The 19,566-nt window shown below is 40.8% G+C and overlaps 1 protein-coding gene across 6 annotated transcripts in view; it reads left to right on the top strand.

The window, feature by feature from the left end:
- pnpla7b (patatin-like phospholipase domain containing 7b) overlaps positions 1-19,566 on the top strand; it is a 32,511-nt gene that overhangs the window by 9,212 nt on the left and 3,733 nt on the right. For 3 of the 6 annotated variants that reach the window (XM_086313535.1, XM_086313536.1, XM_086313534.1), the window contains exons 3-34: positions 1,879-1,947; positions 3,294-3,381; positions 3,958-4,037; positions 5,435-5,529; positions 5,617-5,757; positions 6,095-6,254; positions 6,677-6,757; positions 6,910-7,038; positions 7,224-7,304; positions 8,169-8,289; positions 8,385-8,465; positions 8,960-9,036; positions 9,212-9,361; positions 9,531-9,608; positions 10,111-10,316; positions 10,409-10,540; positions 11,367-11,490; positions 11,605-11,794; positions 12,284-12,433; positions 12,615-12,678; positions 12,789-12,957; positions 13,288-13,470; positions 13,557-13,675; positions 15,424-15,580; positions 15,760-15,876; positions 16,006-16,075; positions 16,292-16,408; positions 17,530-17,678; positions 17,790-17,942; positions 18,031-18,147; positions 19,115-19,199; positions 19,358-19,497. In XM_086313535.1, the coding sequence (XP_086169661.1) occupies positions 1,879-1,947; positions 3,294-3,381; positions 3,958-4,037; positions 5,435-5,529; positions 5,617-5,757; positions 6,095-6,254; positions 6,677-6,757; positions 6,910-7,038; positions 7,224-7,304; positions 8,169-8,289; positions 8,385-8,465; positions 8,960-9,036; positions 9,212-9,361; positions 9,531-9,608; positions 10,111-10,316; positions 10,409-10,540; positions 11,367-11,490; positions 11,605-11,794; positions 12,284-12,433; positions 12,615-12,678; positions 12,789-12,957; positions 13,288-13,470; positions 13,557-13,675; positions 15,424-15,580; positions 15,760-15,876; positions 16,006-16,075; positions 16,292-16,408; positions 17,530-17,678; positions 17,790-17,942; positions 18,031-18,147; positions 19,115-19,199; positions 19,358-19,497 (3,873 nt within the window). Of the gene's footprint in view, positions 1-1,878; positions 1,948-3,293; positions 3,382-3,957; positions 4,038-5,434; positions 5,530-5,616; positions 5,758-6,094; positions 6,255-6,676; positions 6,758-6,909; positions 7,039-7,223; positions 7,305-8,168; positions 8,290-8,384; positions 8,466-8,959; positions 9,037-9,211; positions 9,362-9,530; positions 9,609-10,110; positions 10,317-10,408; positions 10,541-11,366; positions 11,491-11,604; positions 11,795-12,283; positions 12,434-12,614; positions 12,679-12,788; positions 12,958-13,287; positions 13,471-13,556; positions 13,676-15,423; positions 15,581-15,759; positions 15,877-16,005; positions 16,076-16,291; positions 16,409-17,529; positions 17,679-17,789; positions 17,943-18,030; positions 18,148-19,114; positions 19,200-19,357; positions 19,498-19,566 lie in introns of those variants that run through there. The other 3 variants (XM_086313537.1, XM_086313538.1, XR_015131766.1) reach the window with 2 other exon arrangements.

The raw sequence follows: 19,566 nt of genomic DNA, 5'->3' as shown, positions 1-19,566 counted from the left end.
AGTGGCATTTTGGCAGCTGCACGCTTGACTTTTCTCAGTTCATGGGCAGTTATTTTGCGCCTTGGTTTTTCCACACGCTTCTTGCGACCCTGTTGACTATTTTGAATGAAACGTTTGATTGTTCGATGATCACGCTTCAGAAGCTTTGCAATTTTGAGACTGCTGCATCCCTCTGCAAGATATCTCACTATTTTTGACTTTTCTGAGCCCGTCAAGTCCTTCTTTTGACCCATTTTGCCAAAGGAAAGGGCGTTGCCTAATAATTATGCACACCTGATATAGGGTGTTGATGTCATTAGACCACACCCCTTCTCATTACAGAGATGCACATCACCTAATATGCTTAATTGGTAGTAGGCTTTCGAGCCTATACAGCTTGGAGTAAGACAACATGCATGAAGAGGATGATGTGGACAAAATACTCATTTGCCTAATAATTCTGCACTCCCTGTATAAAGACTTAGTGTAGCTGTTCACCTCAGTCAGATCAGAATATTTTATTAACCCCAGGAGAAAATAGTTTTGTTGTAGATGCTCAATTAAAATACAAGTATGAAAGATGGAGCATGTAAATCTTCTATATAAATAATAAGGCCCTCAAAGAGTAATGTTGAATAAAATATTACAAAGTAAGTGATGCATGTACAAGAAAGAAGTAAACAAGATATTGTAAACAAGATATTACAAGTGAATATAATCCCGGAGGAGTTGTAAAGATTAAACCCACAGATAGACCCATAAAGAGTTTAATTTCCACAGGTAGGAATGATTTGGCATTCTGTGGTGCATCGTGTTCAAATGGCTTACTTGAGTCAGAAGATAAAAAGAACTAAGGGGCATAAGATAAGAGAAAATATTAGATGTACCATAAGGTGAGGATGATTTTGAGCCGTGATTCATGCAAACATGCTCTAGTAGTAGAACATGTAATCAGTAAAAGAAACCGTTTATGTCTTTCCCCCCATAAAGACAACATTAATGACAGAGTTTTGACACCTCAGTATATATAAATAAAGTTCTGGTTTGATGACTACCAGTATGTTAGTTTATGAGTTTTTCCAAGGGCAACTACATAGTCAAAGATCACCCTCACTAACATCTGATGCACACCAAGTCATTTTGTTCTATAAGAAGGCCTGAAATATGACAGAAAAGAGCTTCAAGGCTTACTCCTAGTCTGCTTTCATTGAGTAAGAAGAAGTTAAGGGGTTGTTACATGGAAACAAGAAAGCAAATAAAAAAATAATTTCAGTCTGAAGAAAGTTAATGGGGGATGACTTAAAACAATTTGTTTTAGAGGTTGAACTGTAGGGCTGTACAAAGGATCAGCATAGAGTAATTAAGAATTCAAATCAATATTTATTTATATAGCACATATTAAAACAACAGTGTTGACCATAGTGCTTCACAGTCAGTAAAAACATGAGACAATTAAAACAAACAATAAAACAGGACGACAAACAATAGGTAATAACACAATAAGCTAGAACAGCCAACTAGTTAGAATCAAAGGCCAAAGTAAAAAGATAAGTTTTAAGACGTGATTTAAAAGACTGAATAGACTCGGCAGTACGAATATGAACAGGGAGGTAATTATAACTTTGAGTACATAAAATAAGTCTAATAGACCCCAGGAATAAAAACACGGAGCTGGAAATTAACAGATATTTTCCACTGTGGCTCTCAATTACAACTAATATATTATAGAATATTGTGCAATGCTTTATCAGACTGTTAGATCTTTTGTGTGAAAACAGACTGTATTTTAATCTTGTCTTGACTGTTCCCAAACCTGATTCTTTTCTGAATGCACAGCCTGGCTCACCTTCAGCTGTGAGTCATTTCATTTCCTTTGTGTTGTCTCTGATGTTTCATAAGCTGGTTCCGCTGGATAGGCTTAAGGCCACGATGGAACTTTTTGTGGAGGAACGGACAGAAGCCAATATGGTAAACAGTGGAAGTTGGCTTGTGTGCCTTTATATACTAAACGATATATAACAAAAAACTGAAAGGAAACAAAAGAAAGAATTAAGTAAATTCATGCAAATAGTGACTAAGTGTGAATGCTTTCTGTTATTACTGTATGTTTAAATATTATTTATATTCCTTTAAAGGTACTCATTGTATTCAGAATAAGTTAAATTTAGAAGAATTTCCACCAGCAGGGGTGGTGTTTTACTTTCTGGTAAAAGACCACTCCTGCTAGTGGAAATTGTCCACCCATGTAATAAGAAAAGGCAGTATTTAGCCTGACACATATTCTGTTTAACAGACAAAAGCTACAACCTATTGATCCTTCAATACATAGATATATACATCTGTAGATTGATGTAGTGGTCTGTTGATAGAGAGATCTATAACTATCAGGTGATAAGAAGCCAGCTGAATGGTAGAAAAAGATCCAAGCCAATGCATTCACCCTGTCGGTCATTAGAGATACCCAGCTGGAATAATAAGCTGGTCACAGGAGGAGATAGATGCCACCGAGGTCTTCACATGTAGTCTAGCACCCTAAGGCTCTATGAGCAACAGAAAGAGGGAGGGTGAGGGTTAAGGAGTGTCAGAGCCACAATCCAAGATGAAACACGGAGCATCTGCGAATACATCCCTCTGAATGGGATGTTCCATTGACAGAGAGAGGAAGTGGCAGACATCAAGAAATCCTACCAGTGGCCAGAAATGGGCGGACTAAAGAAAAGGATAGAGGTTTTTTATCATGGCAGCACAAGAACAGGCACTAAGCATCAGATCAATAGAGGCAGGACTCTATTACAGCTGACAGGTTCTAGACTGCAAAGGTGCCATGGAACTGATCAACACAGAGCAGCAGGATGCAAGGTGCAAGCTGAGACCGCAAACACCAAGGCACAACCAGTTGGCTAGAATCTGGAACATCTGTACCACATATGGACAAGAAGTCCCCAAGTCCAGATGGGAGACACCACTAAAGGTGGTTGAGAACAGTGGAGCTAAGGTCCTGTGGGACTTCCAGTTCAGGACAGACTAGCAGGCGCTGGCACAGTGGGGTTTGACAAGGAGCAGCACCATCTTGTGGTAAAAGTTGGTCTTGCATGAAAGTATGGTTTGGTCCTATTTTAACTTAAGCTGTTTATTTTCTCATTACAACACAGGCAAGCTTTTTAAATACTCTGTTGACAGCCTTAGTTGAAGGTTTGAATATACAAGGAGTACTTTTAAAATGTGTTTTAGCTTTTACTTTTTTAGGTACACAAATGTGCAAGTGAAAGTGTTTTGATGTTGGGTATGCTGTTTTTTTTTTTTATTTCTTCCAGTGGACAGCTGTACTGATCGGAGCAGTGATGGTGATGTCTGTCGTTGGAGTTGTTGTGTTCCTCCTTTACAGACGATACAAACTATCAAGTCAGTTCTCTGCAGGCTGCACACCCCAAACCCATGCTGTTTCAGTGTAACTAAAAATATTCAGTGATGAACAAGTTGCAGAGCTCAGAGTCATAAACCTTATAGTTTAAGTATAAGAGTTTTCTAGTCTACCATTGATATGACTGTTTTAGCTGATGTTTGTTGTTAAAGTATTACTGCAGGGTGAGGTTTAAATGCAAAAATAGCTTATAAAACGTTTTGAATGTAAACTATTAGATACTAAATACTATTTGTACTACTATTTCTGTCTTGGTTAGTTACATTAAACAGGTGCAACTGAAACAAAGAGGTGGACAAACTGTCCATAAGTTAATGTAATTCAAGTCAATGATGGTATGTCTTCAGCCCTGATTTAAAATACATAAATAACTTAATTAAACAGAGTTGCAGTAAAAATGTGACAGTAAGGTGACCTTTAGCAGATAGCCTGAGACTATTGGACAGTGCTTATTGAAGGAGCAGTGTTTTATAAATCAACAGTTACATTGCAGAGTTAGATTTCCTGCTCTGTGCTGAGCACAGACAGATCTTACAGAGGTTTTGTGGTTCTTTTAGAGGAGGAGGCTGGGGTCCCCCACTACCGTTTTAGGAAGCGAGACAAAGTGATGTTCTACGGCCGAAAGATCATGAGAAAGGTAAGTTATTTCTTGATGCACACTTTGAGGGCACCATCACCCCCAGCAGGCGCCCTTCTGTTGTGTGTGTTTTATAAACCATGTGTCCACAGTCTTTGTTGTCTGTTATCATATTTTGTTTTTCTTTTATTAATCAAGCTAAAGATGATGGCAAGAAACAAACTTATTCAGGAATCTTGATGACTCATTTGAATGCTATTTTTGTATACTTCACTGCATGATCACTAATAGTTTGCAGAAGTCTTTACTGAGTGACAAATGTTAGCTGAGGTTGCACTGACCATTTTTTGAGTAATTGATGATACTTAAAAAAACTGAAAATTTTACAGAGAAAAACAAAACCTCAATGCAGGTCTGCAACGTCATGTATATGCTGTACAAGTTACAGAGAACCTCAATCTCTTATAAGCAATCATTTAGTGAAACAGAAGAGACCTTGGGCAAAACCATACACTGTATATAAAAGATGGACATAGCCACCATTATGTTACTTACCCAATTCAGGACTCTGCATTTCAAGGCCTCACCATTAGTGTTTTGGCCACCATAGTGTGAGGCTTTTCAGAGCTAAAAGTGACTGTAATTGTACAAGAGTGTGGAGCACTAACTTATCAGCTAACATGTGTATTCCAAAAATACCCGAAGTTCACCCACTAAAACTGAAGCACAAACTTGCTGAGTCGTCTGTAGGCACCAACAGGACAAACAGAGTCAAGATGTTCAGTTTAGTGACTCAGGCTCTGCTAGTTACTAAAGCATTTTAACACAAGGGTTTATGGGGAATAGTCATAGACAGGAGAACAGACAGTATAGTCAACCAGTCATCCATTGGTTTGTCATATTCAGTTTTGAATCCTGGGAGTAAGAGTTTTTGCTGTCACCATCTTGCTGTCTTGAAATTTAACCCTTTAAAACCGGTCAGAGCGTGTCCGCATCGTTTTGCGTAACTATTTTTAAATCCACATAGAACCGGAACCACGTAAGTTAGCACAATGATTTTTTTTTTTGGCATATGAAACTGTAGTAGTTGTACTTACATCTTATGCCATCAGCTTGCCCTAGGTCACGGTTTCCTTCCACATATAGCTTTTGTAAAATATACTTTACAGTATATAAAAATTGGTGTATCTCAAAAATAGAACTATGAAGACACTCAAAATAAATTTCCTGTGATGGGAAACTATTTTGTGTAACTTTTTTGACAAGCAATAATGGCTTATAAATGCTGAAAAAATTAGTGTGCTGGAATTTAGCTGGTGCTAACAGCCTTGTCATTAGGCATGGCTGCTAGAGAGAATCATATACCTTACAGTATCTATATCTATCTATACTGGCACGTGTATTATCATCAGAATGCCTTCTGTGTAGCATCATGTTTCTCTTTCTTGCTGTTGCAGGTTCAGACACTTTCCTCGGTGCCTGCTTCCAACTCAAACTCAGCCGTGCGGCAGCGAGTGAGGAAGAGGACTAAAGTTCTTTCTATAGCTCGCAAGTGAGCCCCTGTATAAACAGAAGAAGAAACATAGTGTAAAAAAAAAAGCAAAACAGCAACAAAGTGTGATAAGTGTGTCTGTTTTAGGATCCTGCGCATTCGTAGGGAGCCCCCGACCCTGCAGCCCAAGGAGCCTCCTCCCTGCCTGCTGGAGGCTGACCTCACTGAGTTTGACGTGCAGAACTCCCATTTACCCTCTGAAGTGCTGTACATGCTGAAAAATGTCAGGTCAGTACTCTTGATACATAATGGGCCTCATTCAGCACCAAACTCAGAAAGTAAAGTGATTCACAGAGTGCTAATGAGTGTTAATGTCAAATTAATAATTTGAATAATTCACTCAATTTTTATATTTATATTTCAATGAGTGAGCCTGGTGTCCATGCAATTCCGTCTTGGGGACCTTCAAATGCAACTTAGTGTTATCTGTAAACCAGAAAAGAATGACTAGGTCATTGTAAGGATTCATCTGTGGTTTCGCAATCAGTATTAGGCATATTCATTCTTTGATATGTAGCATGATTATTCCAGCTAGCAGTAACAGAACTATGCCGTGCGCACACAGGGTGCTCGGGCACTTCGAGAAACCTCTGTTTTTGGAGCTGTGTCGTCACATGGTGCTGATCCAGCTGCACCAAGGAGAGGGACTCTTCCGACCCGGTGACACTGATGACAGCATTTACGTGGTTCAAGATGGCCGCCTGGAGCTGTGCGTCCACGAGAATGTAAGCACCCGTGCAGCTTCATACAGTTAAATGAGCTGAATATAAAGGGCTAGTATTGATTCGGGGGGCACATTCTTTTTGATTATTAACACTCCAGATGAGTACCAGTGCTTCTTTCTGTTAGGTCAAAATGATTGATCGCGCCAGCTTGAAAAAAAGGAATTCAATTGAATGGAATATTTTCTTTCTCTCTTTGTAAAGCCTAGAGATGGTTGTGCTGGAAACTACCAGTAGATCAGCAGTTTCTGAAATCGTCAGACCAGCCCATCTATCACCAACAACCATGCCATGTTCAAAGTTATTTAAATCACCTTCCCTCCCCATTCTGTTGCTCAGCTTCACCAGGATGTCTTGACTGGCTCGGTTCTTGTGTGCTGTTTTTCTGTTCTGATGTTCTGTTCTCACTGTGTTTATTACTGCAGGATGGCACCGATGCCGTAGTGAAGGAGGTGTTACCTGGAGACAGTGTTCACAGTTTGCTCAGCATCCTGGACATCATCACTGTATGTGTGCGGTCCCTCTCTCTCTTCATATATCTCTCACTGCACTGCTAATTGAGGAATTCTTTTTGCATTTTCTGTATTAGCGATTTCTTGGTTTCATAAAGCATTTTACTGCGAAACATCTCCTCTGATCTGCATCATTTAATTTTCAGGGTTACCCAGCACCTTATAAAACAGTATCTGCGAGAGCTGCAGTTCCCTCAGCTGTCCTGCGTCTTCCAGCTGCAGCTTTTCAGTCAGTGTTTGAGAAGTATCCAGAAACTCTGGTTCGTGTCATCCAGGTAAAGTGTCCACAGAAAAAAATGAATCATATTATTTATTAGCTGGGCTGCAAATACTGTATGTATGCTCTCCACGAGTAAATAGCATTCAGCAAAGCACAGGGCGATGATTAAACTGAATCCACCCTGTACAGCTAAAAAAAACAAACACATTTTCTCTGTCACCTTTCCTTCTTGTCCTGTAGATCATAATGGTGCGGCTTCAGAGAGTGACATTTCTTGCCTTACACAACTACCTTGGCCTTACCACTGAGCTCTTCAACCCGGTAGTGCTCTTTCATTTACCAGTACTCCAGACTGTAACCTGTGACATGAATAGTGCAAAACTGTTTTTGATTGGATAATTTCTCCTCGCACTCTTGTGTTGTTGCCTTCTTTTATTAACTCATCATTTTTTCCAGTTATGAAACACTGTCTCAAAACAGAGAGTAGTGCTTACATATAAAGACACTGAGTAAATTCTGTCTGGTGATCCGCAAACAGGTCGTTTGGTAGGACTGGTACTGTACAGTACTACCATTGGTAAAGACAAAAGTCCACAGGACACATTTAACCAAGTAATCTTGCTAACAGAAGTACTTTGTGCTTTCTGCTCTTGTCATGTGAGCCTTATCTTTGTTTCTGCCATTCTTTTCTGTTGCAAAAGCTTTTTATGTTTGTTTTTTCAAAGTGTTTTCTTCAGAGCACATATTTAGTTGTCCTGCAAGGTGTGAGTTATCATTGATAGTGATAAGTATCCTAATGATATCAGCATATAACAATTGTTCTCCATAATCTCAAGAGACCCCTGATTTTTCTTCGAGGCTGCTAAGTTACCGACCTAGAGTTTAGATTTTGGGAATACTATCAGAATATCTGAATTTTGACTTTTTTAAAAAAAAAATTTTTTACCCAAGACCTATGTCTTCATCCAAAACATAGGGGTGGTTTTAAGGTTGGTTGGTCAGCTGCAGACTCCTAGAGGTAGCCTAATCTGTAGTATTAGAAACATGGTTTTGGGCTTTTGAAAAGTTTTTTCTCAAAGTCAGAGTTTAAGTTTGATTCTTACTAATATTGATTTAAGATTTCAGATCATTTAAGAAAATTCTTGCATTAAAAGGTGACTTTTTTGATTAACTTGTGTTTATCAGGAGAGCCAAGCGATCTCCTTGGTGTCTGTGGCAAACGTTCTGTGTGAGACTCATCCACACAAAGGTTTCCGCAGGCAGCAGTCTCACTCTGATGATCTGGGCTCTGAAAAAGCTGACACGGGTCAGAAATAACAGCATTTTCTCAATATGTTCACTATGAGACGTAAGCGATGTGCATCAAGTAAAACTGCTCATGTTATCTGTTTTTTGATGTAGCAGAAAAGTCCAGCCTCTCTTCCATGTCCACATCAAAAACCAAGAGATCCCGCTCCCTCTCCAACCCGATTACTGTTACAGGTATACATACATGCAGTGTCACTGTACACACACATATATGTATACTTCTAAAAAAGTTAGGGAATTGTTGGCTTTTTTGACAGTGCCATGATAAGCGTTTATTGTTTTGCATATTTGTCAAATTTAAACATTTCAGGTCATCAAACAAATGTTAATATTAGACATATCTATCGATTGATCGATAGATAGATAATACAAATACAGGTAAATACAAAATGATGATATACTGTATACAGTGCTGCTGACTTTAACTGAGGATACAGTCAGGAGAATACTTTAAGGCTCTCCTTAATTTGGGTTTCGGTCAGTTTGGGTTTAAACCAGTCTCTGTTCAAACTTGTGGCTTAACCTCGTAGGACCTTCACATATGTGGACATCACATTTTGGGTTATTTAGACTAAAATACTCTTGCTCTACAAGGGCCTGATATCCACTTACGAAGACATTATACTGCTACTGTTCTATCGAAATTTTAAACAATTTGTGTTTTGCAGGGGAAATGTCACCTGACTTCAACAGTACATACGTTCCAGGTGCCAAAGAGGAGACGGTGCCTCATAGTCCTGTCAAGGTCTCTGCATAGAAACTATCTTTGTTACACTTTCAGGGAATTGCTGGTTTATGTTGAACATTGGGCATACAGGGCATCTAACTGTGCACCCATCACACCATATATGCACATACACAGTTACTAGAATGAGTGTGGATCTCACACACATTGTGTTTTTTTGTCTTTACCTCCTCAGTCTATTCTAAAGAAGAGTGTGACAGTGCAGCAAACTCCATCTGCTGTGTACCATTACAGTGATGCAGGAGGAGGAAGTGTCTACCATAATAAAGTCAATGCCATTTTCCAAGCTGCTAAAAAGGATTTGCTGCAGGTCATCCAATTACAGGTAGCTTACAATGAAAAACCAAAGGTCAACTGAAAACAAATGAGGAGATCGTGTTTTTAGCAACAGTAAAATTCAAAAATATAAACTTTATTAATCCCACAGTGGTTGTATATTTGAGTCCTGGCTACTTCTGAGGCTGTCCTCTGTGTGGTTTTTTTGCACATGTCAGGACCCCAGTCTGCTGGATGGGAGGGTGAATCTTCGCCAGCTCAAAGCTGGATCTGTTGTAGGCCACCAGGGAGACCAGGTCAGTTTAATGACAACGGACAAGAATCCTCATCCTCCTCTTGCTCCTCCTTGTGCTTCTTCTCCTTCGTCTCCTTCGGTTTCTTCTTCTTCTGCTTGCTTTGGATTACCAATGATTATTGTAATTGGAGCAAAGTAATATTCTTACATTTAACTGGCTATTAGTCTCAGTAGCTCAGTTTAATAAAACAAATGCAGGTCTTAAAGGTTCTCTGTCACATCTGTTTTCTTTCTTTTCTTGACGTTTACTGTTCCTCGTTTAATCAGGGTACTTGTGGATATTAAAAACTGGGCTGATCAAACACATCAGCTGATACTGATATAAGAATGTGTTGCTCAGTTTTAAAGAGGATATGTTTTAAACCATGGGAGAGTCAGCAGAAACAAATGAGCATCAGGCTGCTGAAACTGCAGGAAAATCCAGCACTATCACCTTTTTGGTTTCATGCCACTGACTGGTGAAAAGTCACAAGACCTCATTTTCTTCTCTACATGTTTTTCAGGACGTGAGTGTGGCCTTTGTCATCTCAGGGCTGCTCCATGTCTATCAGCGTATGATAGACCGCGAAGAGGAGACCCTGCTTTTTGTTACTCACCCCGGGGAGTTGGTGGGTCACCTGGCTGTCCTCACAGGGGAACCCCTCATCTTCACAGTGCGAGCGCACCGAGACTGCACCTACCTCTCCATTTCCAAGGCCCATTTCTATGAGTATGGCCGAGCACATGCACAAGCAGTCAGCTGTTTGCTTGCCTCAGTGTCACAGCCAGGCTTCAAATACATCTTAATTTTAAACTTTGCAGGATTATGCGCGAGGAGCCCAGGGTGGTGCTGAATGTGGCTCACACTGTGGTGAAGAGGATGTCGCCATTTGTTAGACAGATCGACTTTGCCCTGGACTGGATGGCTGTGGAGGCTGGACGTGCCGTCTACAGGTACTTTTACTAAAACTGTTAATGTGCAGGCAACATAAACTGCAATTACTTTCGATTCAAAAAACTTCCTTAATCTATGGAAACACTTTTAAGTTTAATTATTAATTGTGATGGAGTCAAAACACCTAAAAATTTGCCTTCACATTCCCATTCAGTCCACTTGCACTTGTCCATCTGCAGTGTGCGCTAAATGTCATCCAGTGTAAACAAAGCAGCCAATGAAGTTGAATTTCATTTTGAGAAATAGAGCATGAATTTCCATGATGTTCTCACATGCAAGGTGTCATAACAGCTCCGAAAATAGCAGCAGAACTAAAAGCAGATGACTATTTGTTCTTATCCTCCTGCTGCTAAACTAATTTCCCCTTGTGGGACAATAAAGAAATTGAATTGAATTGAAGTGGGAAATTTAAGTAAATGGCCTGTATTTATATAGCGCTTTTCTAGTCCCTAAGGACCCCAAAGCGCTTTACATATCCAGTCATCCACCCATTCACGCACACATTCACACACTGGTGATGGCAAGCTACATTGTAGCCACAGCCACCCTGGGGCGCACTGACAGAGGCGAGGCTGCCGGACACTGGCGCCACCAGGCCCTCTGACCACCACCAGTAGGCAACGGGTGAAGTGTCTTGCCCAAGGACACAACGACCGAGACTGTCCAAGCTGGGGCTCGAACCGGCAACCTTCCGATTACAAGGCGAACTCCCAACTCTTGAGCCACGATCGCCCCATAAAGTGGGAACTTTATGATCACAGCTTATAAATGTGTGATTTATATTGATGGACTTTTTTTCTTACATGATTGCCTGTTTGCTTTTAGACAGGGAGACAAGTCAGACAGCACCTTCATCGTCCTCAGTGGCCGACTGCGCTCTGTCATTGCAAAGGATGATGGGAAAAAAGAGCTTGCCGGGGAGTATGGCCGCGGAGATCTAATTGGTGTGGTGAGTTGTTAGAATTGTGACCTCCTGTTTAAGTTTGAGAGAAAGTTTTAGAAAAAACGAAAGACGTGGAAAAACAATATTTTGTACCATAACATCTCTTTCATGATTGAACAGGTTGAGGCCCTGACCCACATGAACCGAGCCACCACAGTCCATGCTGTTAGGGACTCAGAGCTGGCCAAGCTCCCTGAAGGAGCTCTGAACTCGATCAAGAGGAGATATCCCCAGGTTGTCACTAGGCTGATTCATCTGCTGGGGCAGAAGATTCTGGGCAACATGCAACAGGTCACTGGACCCCTGGCTGGTAATCTTTTACTGTTTTTACTTTGTGTGTTTTGTGGTTTAGGTCCACTTAGATAAGGTTCACTGTAAAACAGTACAAAGTTGTCCTGACTGATCCCTTTATTCTACAGAGGTGAAACAGTAGAGTTACAAAGGAATCAGTGCTGAGGTGAACTGATCGATCTTTTTACTGTTTCTGTAGTTTCTCCTCTTTGACTTTCAACTATCAAACATCAGAAATTTGTGGTGTAGGTGGTCGTGGGTGGAGTTTTAAGTCTTGATTATAAATTTTTAGATAAATTTTTGGAGAATATTGGCTTTGACCATTAAATTTCTTTGCTGTGGCATCAGTTTGCATAGTGTGTGAGTGTGTCTGAGAATTGTGCTAGCCTGTGTCACATGCTAGAAGCATGAGCGTTTGAAACCCTGGAATTCATATTGGAAACACTATGAACAATGTACAGAAGATTATATTGCATATGTGAAATATCTAATGGCAGAAACTCTTCAGCTCGTAGTTTAGGTCTCCACACGCCTACCAGCAAGTGGGATGCTGGCAACCCAGTCTCCAACCTGTCCACTGTGGCCATCCTGCCTGTGTCCGAGGAGGTTCCACTCACTGCATTCACTCTGGAGCTACAGCATGCGCTCTGTGGCATTGGTACACACACACACACACACACACACACACACACACACACACACACACACACACACACCATTAAAACAGATGAAGGGAGTAATACTGATTATTCCAGTATTACTGATATGGGATACTATTAGCTATTAAAAAGGGGGGCATACTGTTAAGTTTAAACAACTTAATGCAAGTCTTTCTACAGGTCCCACTTTACTCCTGACCAGTGACAACATAAAACAGCGCCTGGGTTCTGCTGCTCTGGACAGGTAGATCACGGAAATAAATACAGCTGTAGTTGAAATTGACTTCTGCAGTTTTTCATAGGTTGATCTAACTCTAATGCAGTGACATGCTTCTACCTCATCTCTACCTCAAGTGTCCACGAGTACCGCCTGTCCAGTTGGCTTGGCCAGCAGGAAGACATCCATCGCATCGTCCTCTACCAGTCTGATCCCAGCCTCACACCATGGACCCAGCGCTGCATCCGCCAGGCTGACTGCATCATCATTGTGGGACTGGGTGAGCAGGAGCCCACAGTGGGCGAGGTCAGTGTAAATATTACCTTATTTTGTAGAGTTTGAGAAGAATGTGAGTTAAAGCTGCAGGAGATGTTACTATTCCACAGCCAGCCAATTACAACAGCTTTTCATTCGCTTTTCTTTCCAAGCTCCTTAGATAATGCTTGTGTTGAATTTCAAGAGAAATCAGAGGGAAATTCTTTATTTGGGAAACATCTCCTGGGTACATAGATACCATATAGAAGTTGTAGAAACCACATCTGTTTGTGACACTTAAATACAAGTCTGTGTTAAAGGTGTTTATTGCATTCATAACGACCTGAGTGAAAGCTCTCTGCTCATGTTCTGCATGTGTAGTTGGAGCGAATGTTGGAGAGTAGTGCAGTCCGAGCCCAGAAGCAACTCGTGCTGCTTCACAGAGAGGACGGCCCACCGCCCAGAGGGACGGCAGAGTGGCTCAACATGCGAAGCTGGATCTCCAGACACCATCATCTGTGTTGCCCCCGCAGGGTGTTCTCCAGGAGGAGTCTACCCAAGCTGGTACAGACTACAGAGTCTTCACTAACCACTGACCTGGTTAGCAAATGCCTACATCTCTTTTCTGTGTCTGTGACTGCTTTTTTCAGAGGGAGTTATACCAGCGTGTGTTTGAAAAATGTCCAGATCGTCATTCTGACTTCTCCCGCCTGGCCAGGATCTTGACCGGAAACAGTATCGCCCTGGTGCTAGGTGGAGGGGGCGCAAGGTAGTTCTGCTGCTTGGGAACATATTTATTGATTAACCACTTAAAAAGGCTTTGTTCAGCTAACTGAAGTTTTGCACTTTTGCGCTTAGATCCGTGAAAATATAAATGTCTAAATTAGTGCCAGCCGCTGGTCTCAACCTCTTGCTTACAACCCCTACCCACTCTCCTTACTTCAACAAGAAAACCCCACTCACTCACAAATTCACCTGCTACATGGAAGGACACATGGCGTATGTCCACACTGCCAAAATGTTTGTTTGATGTAGCAGAAGAGGCGAATACAGAAAGATAGTGAGGAAAAAAAAATCACAGTATACCGAACGTGTGGATTTATTTATTTAGTTTGCTCAGTTTTTCTTTCTTAGTTTGATTGTTTTTGCCCTAACTCATCTGATAAGTAAATGAAAATATAGACATTTGGTTAGCAAGGTGCTGATACGTTTTTACAGGTGGACATAAGACCATATTGATATTTTGTTGATTACCATATGAGCCTTCCTCAGGTTGGGAATATCTGCGCCAGAGTTTTGGGTACACCTTACTGTTACTGCTACATTAGGATTTGAATACATCTGACGCCTGAGTTATTCTTACTGAAATATTAGATCAGCAGAACAGTTCTTTTTTTGTGTGTTTTTCTTGTTGTGTAATGACTGTTTCTTTTTTCACCGCTCTGGCTTATCCTGGAGCTCTGGCAAGGTAGGGACCTAAGACACCCGATGATCACATGACTACAGCAGTAATGCTTTTACATGTGACCTATTATTGAATCTGTAGATTCAGTCTTAGCCATAGGTATTTGCTGTGTGTCATCTATGTAAGCACTTGTGGTTACATTTAGTACTTTTACTGCATCAGTACTGGCAGTTCAACTGAACCCTGGGAACTATTTTTTCTTCCGAAATGATTTGCAAATTCTTGCACCGGTGTATTGCTAACACCCTGACAAATATGTTGTATATTGAAATTAATTCAACATAAGCATAGCAGTTGTTGTGAGAACAGCATTTGTGATATATAATCACACGGTCTTGATGCTGATGCGAGATGAAAGTAAAAGGCATGAAAGTAACCCATTTGCTTACTTAAAAATGAGCTATCCAAGTTGCTTCCTGCCAAAACTGATGAGCACTGCTATCTTTCTGGCTCTATTTAAAATCATCTGAAATATTTTTATATCAGCACTTAAACATGCCCAGTAAATTGCCAGCTGTGTCCTATTTTGGTAGCTTCACCAACATGAATAGGCAGTTTCTGCTTTATTAGCTAAAACTCGATATTTTGTGCCTATTAGTGTAAATATTTTTATATAAAGTCTAAATATGAAACTAAATAAAATATCTATTTGAGCAAGATATTATGAATATTTATGGTACATTTTATTAGTAGATTGTGTTTCCTAGCACTTTCTTTATTCTAGCTTTAGCCAAGAAGAAGCTAACAATTAATGTTTCATTAATATTTTTTATAATAAAGCTGTATTTGCAGATACATTTAAACCAGTAAGTAAAAAAACATCCACATGATAATGTAATTGTGCAGTGACACATAATACATCCTGCCTCAAGTCTCCCATCATCACCAATTAAATATAAATTTTATTAAATGCAACGTGATTGTTTAAGGCTGCACTGTCTCCTTGGACTTTACATTCAGTCACTGCGTGCAGGACTTGGGTAGAACTCCTTGTGCACATATTGGTATATGTCTGAAAAGGAAAAGAAATCGTCTAAATGAATGTGTTTCAGAGGCTGCTCTCAGGTGGGCATCCTGCGGGCACTCAACGAGGCGGGGATCCCTGTGGACATGGTGGGTGGCACCTCCATTGGCTCGTTCATGGGAGCACTGTATGCTGAGGAGAAGAGCATCAGTCGAATGAGGGTCCGGGCACACGAGTGGGCCATGGTGTGTGCATGACACACTCTGCTGACACCTGCACTGATATTTTTAAAGAGTTTCACCTCCCTGAAGTTTCACTAGTTTCACTTCCAGATTTCTTTAGACCCAAGTGAAAAGCTGAATTGTTCTTTATCAACCATGGTGTGTTTTTCTTCACTTCCCTTTTTTAAAACTTTCTTCTTCAGGGTATGACTTCATACTTTAAGAAGATCTTGGATCTGACATACCCAGTTACCTCCATGTTTTCTGGAGCCTCCTTCAACTCCAGCATTAGCTCAGTCTTCAAAAACAAACAGATAGAGGTAAGGAGAGTAGCGTTTCAAACACCAGCAGCTTGCATCATGTGCATGTAACACATTTCTTGCAAAGTCACAGCTCACGTGCCTTTCTGTGTTATGTTTTTTTTCTGTTTCCAACCTCTCCACTGCCAGGACCTGTGGTTACCGTATTTCAACATTACAACAGATATCACAGCTTCCGCTATGAGAGTTCATACTGACGGTGTGGGAAACCTCGTTTTTCCTCTAGTACTAGAAGCACTCTGACCATTTAAGGAGCTCCACTCTTTCCTCAGCTCTTTAAGAAGGAGCTGAGGAAAAAGAAGGGAAAATATTAATTTAATTGTGAGATGTTTTGTATTTAACCTAATCATTAATTTGTGGACAGTGTTTTCACACACTTCATACTTGTGACTGTACGATTGTCCTACATGATTAGGTTCGTTGTGGCGTTATGTCCGGGCCAGCATGTCTCTGTCAGGTTACCTGCCACCGCTTTGTGATCCCAAAGATGGACATCTGCTCATGGATGGAGGTTACATCAACAACCTACCTGGTGAGAAACACTGAGAGGGTAGTAAGCTTTTCTACTCGCGCTGTGTACGAGTTGAAGTAAACTGAGGTGATCGCTGTTTGACTCACAAGAATAGTTATGTCAAGGTCCTCTGTATTTGTAAGGTAAAGGATCCACACTAATAATAACAGAGAAAACCCTTAAAGTCAGACAGTCTCTATGAGCAAGCACTTGGTGACAGTGGGAAGGAAAAACTCCCTTTTTAACAGGAAGAAACCTCACATCAGAACATTAGGCTCAAGGAGGGGCGGGCATCAGTCAGACCAGTTGGGGGTGAGAGGAGGGAGACAGGACAAAAGACACTCTGTGGGGGAGAGCCAGAGATTATTAATAACTAACAATTAAATGAAAAGTGGTGTGTAAACACATAGTGAGGGGAAAAACAGTGAGAGAAGAAGAAGCCCTCTGTGCATCATGGGAAGCCCCTAGCAGCCTAAACCTGTTGCAGCATAACTTTGAATCCATAAGGAAGGATTAAAGGTCACCTGATCTACCCTTAACTATGAGCTTTATCAAACCCCCCTCCCCAAAAAACAACATCTTGAATGACTTAATTTACATTCATAGTAAACATGACCAAACTTTCTAATAATGAGATCCGCATATGATTTCTGTAAACATGTTTATCATATTGTTAGCTCTGTATGATGCCTCTGAGCACAGACAGCCTTAACATCTGAAACACACAGCCCTGTTTGTGAGCACAGAAGCCCCTCCCACTTGATGTTTCTGTCTTCCTTTTATGAACAACAGCTGATTGGAAGAAAGCTGACTTCGAGAGAGAAGAGCTAAAAGTGCTTATTTCATAGTGAGGATGGTCATTCAGAATATATAAGCAGTCATTCAAATATGGCTATGATGCAAGCAGATGCAGACCACCGTTTAACAACAGATATTAAGAAGACGAAAGTGGGGTGTCGTGAGACAGCATGCTTATCTGCAAACTGCAGAGATGTGCAAAGCCAAAGAAAGTAATATTAGCTTATCAGTGGGCGTATATGATTGGTAGATACACAAAGAAGAATAGAAACAAACATTTTTGACTATATTTATTAGCTGAAAGAGGAAACTGGTTATCAGAATGTGTCTCTCATGATATCTAGCTGACGTGGCTCGCTCCATGGGTGCCAAGGTTGTGATCGCAATCGATGTTGGAAGTCGAGATGAGACCAATCTGACCAACTACGGTGATTATCTGAATGGCTGGTGGTTGCTGTGGAAGCGGTTCAATCCACTGGCTGAGAAAGTCAAGGTGCTTTGATTTTACCACAGCCTGACGTCAACTGTGGGCAGAATGACGGCCACTAAACACTCTTTGTTCTGCCATCATAGCCCTGTCAGACTGAACAAACTTTCCCTCCAGGTCCTGAACATGGCAGAGATCCAAACACGGCTTGCTTACGTCTGCTGCGTGCGGCAGCTGGAGCTGGTCAAAGACAGCGACTACTGCGAGTACATCCGACCGCCTATCGACCGCTACGGCACACTGGAGTTTGGCAAGTTCGATGAGATTGCTGTGAGCTTCTCCTCTCTTCCTCCATGTTTTATTTAATTCTATTTAATCTGCTGGCCCACAAACTCACTGAGAGGTTCACTATCTGCAGGAGGTGGGGTACCAGCATGGGAAGACACTGTTTGATGTGTGGCAGCGCAGCGGTGTGGTGGACAGTATGCTTAAGGACCGACATCAGGAGGAGTTTCATAAGACCAAAACTGGTCACGTGAGTGTAAATAACAATACAAATAGATTGTTCAGCTGCGATCAAGTTCGACTCTTGTTCTTACTCTTGTTATATAAGTTTGTGTCAGATACACAGGTAACCTAACCAGGGCCCTCTACTATAAAACAGCAGCTCGCCACATTTATGACTGTAACGTTTAATAGTCCATCATAACTAACTGCAAACAGATTTACAGACGTTAAATGTTTTCTCCTGTAAAGCAATTTTAATAGTATGTTTTCAGACCCGGTTAAACCCTACCTATGATATCAGAGGTTTAATGGTGATCCTTTTCCCTTCATCCATCCATTTTTTTTTAACTCTTTATCCAATTCATAGTCACGAGTGGGGCTGGAGCCTGTCACAGCTGTCACAGGGTAAAAAGCCTGCGTTGGACTAACAGGTCAATAGTCCATCGTTGGAGAGAGGCAACCATTCATGTTGACATTCAAACCTTCAGTCACTCAAGCTACTTGTTAATCACCAACTCATGCGGCTAAAGTAAAACAGTTTCTCTCTTTCAGAAACTTTTAGAAACTCAGTTTGAGCACTTTTTGAAGCACTTTGTTGTTTGGCTCCAGCAGAGGGACAAAATAAAAAAACTTTAAAGGTCTTTAATCCTTTAAGCCCTGAGCTGCATGTCATCATTAAAACTCTGGATCTGAGTTGTTATATTGTTCTACTGCATTATTTTATTCACTGTTCATAGCTCATTAATTATGTAGTGTTTTATTCAGCATTATTATTTAATTTTCTATTTGTGAATATTTATTTACATGTGCATTTATTTTTAAATTGCTCATAATTACATTTTAGTGTATCTATAGACTAAAGTGAATGTTTATTTGCTTATATTATTTGTTTTGGTGTTTGGCTGTCGAGTACTACAGTCTTCAGTCACAGACAGTATGAATCCAGTGAAGGTGGTCTTAAAGTCTTCGCTGGAATGATGAGCTCTGTCTTTCAGGTGGTCACATGTCCAAATGCCTCCTTCACTGACCTGGCAGAGATTGTGTCGAGAATTGAACCCGTCAAGAATGCTTTAATCGAGGGTTAGTAAAATCTAAACTAGAAATCTGATTTCTTACATGAACAACGCATATTACAATCCATACTATAATTTATTATTTTAGCTTCTTTTTATCTGCTCTTCATTTAAAAGCCTGATCAATGAAAGGTTCTCCTGCTGTCTCTGATTTTGTCCGCCTAGAGGAACTCTCCGATGAGTACCAGACAGACTACGATGAAGAGGCGGTGGAAAGTGCACTGTCTGACTATGAGGCGTTCACCCCCGGTAGTGAGCACACAGAGGAGGAGGAGGAGGAAGAGACGGCAGATACTGCTGAAACTGTGTGTATTAAATCAAGCTTTACATGAACTTTGTCAATATTTGGCTTGTTTGGACCTCCAAAACACTCA

This window comes from Aulonocara sp. 'chitande type north' Nkhata Bay, linkage group LG12 (genome assembly GCF_057382095.1).
Source record: "Aulonocara sp. 'chitande type north' Nkhata Bay isolate Kocher_YH1m ecotype deep benthic linkage group LG12, A_spYH_male_GT1.1, whole genome shotgun sequence".
Lineage (NCBI taxonomy): Eukaryota > Metazoa > Chordata > Actinopteri > Cichliformes > Cichlidae > Aulonocara > Aulonocara sp. 'chitande type north' Nkhata Bay.
The sequence above is the reverse complement of the archived record's forward strand: the minus strand, read 5'-3'. Positions and strand labels throughout refer to the sequence as shown.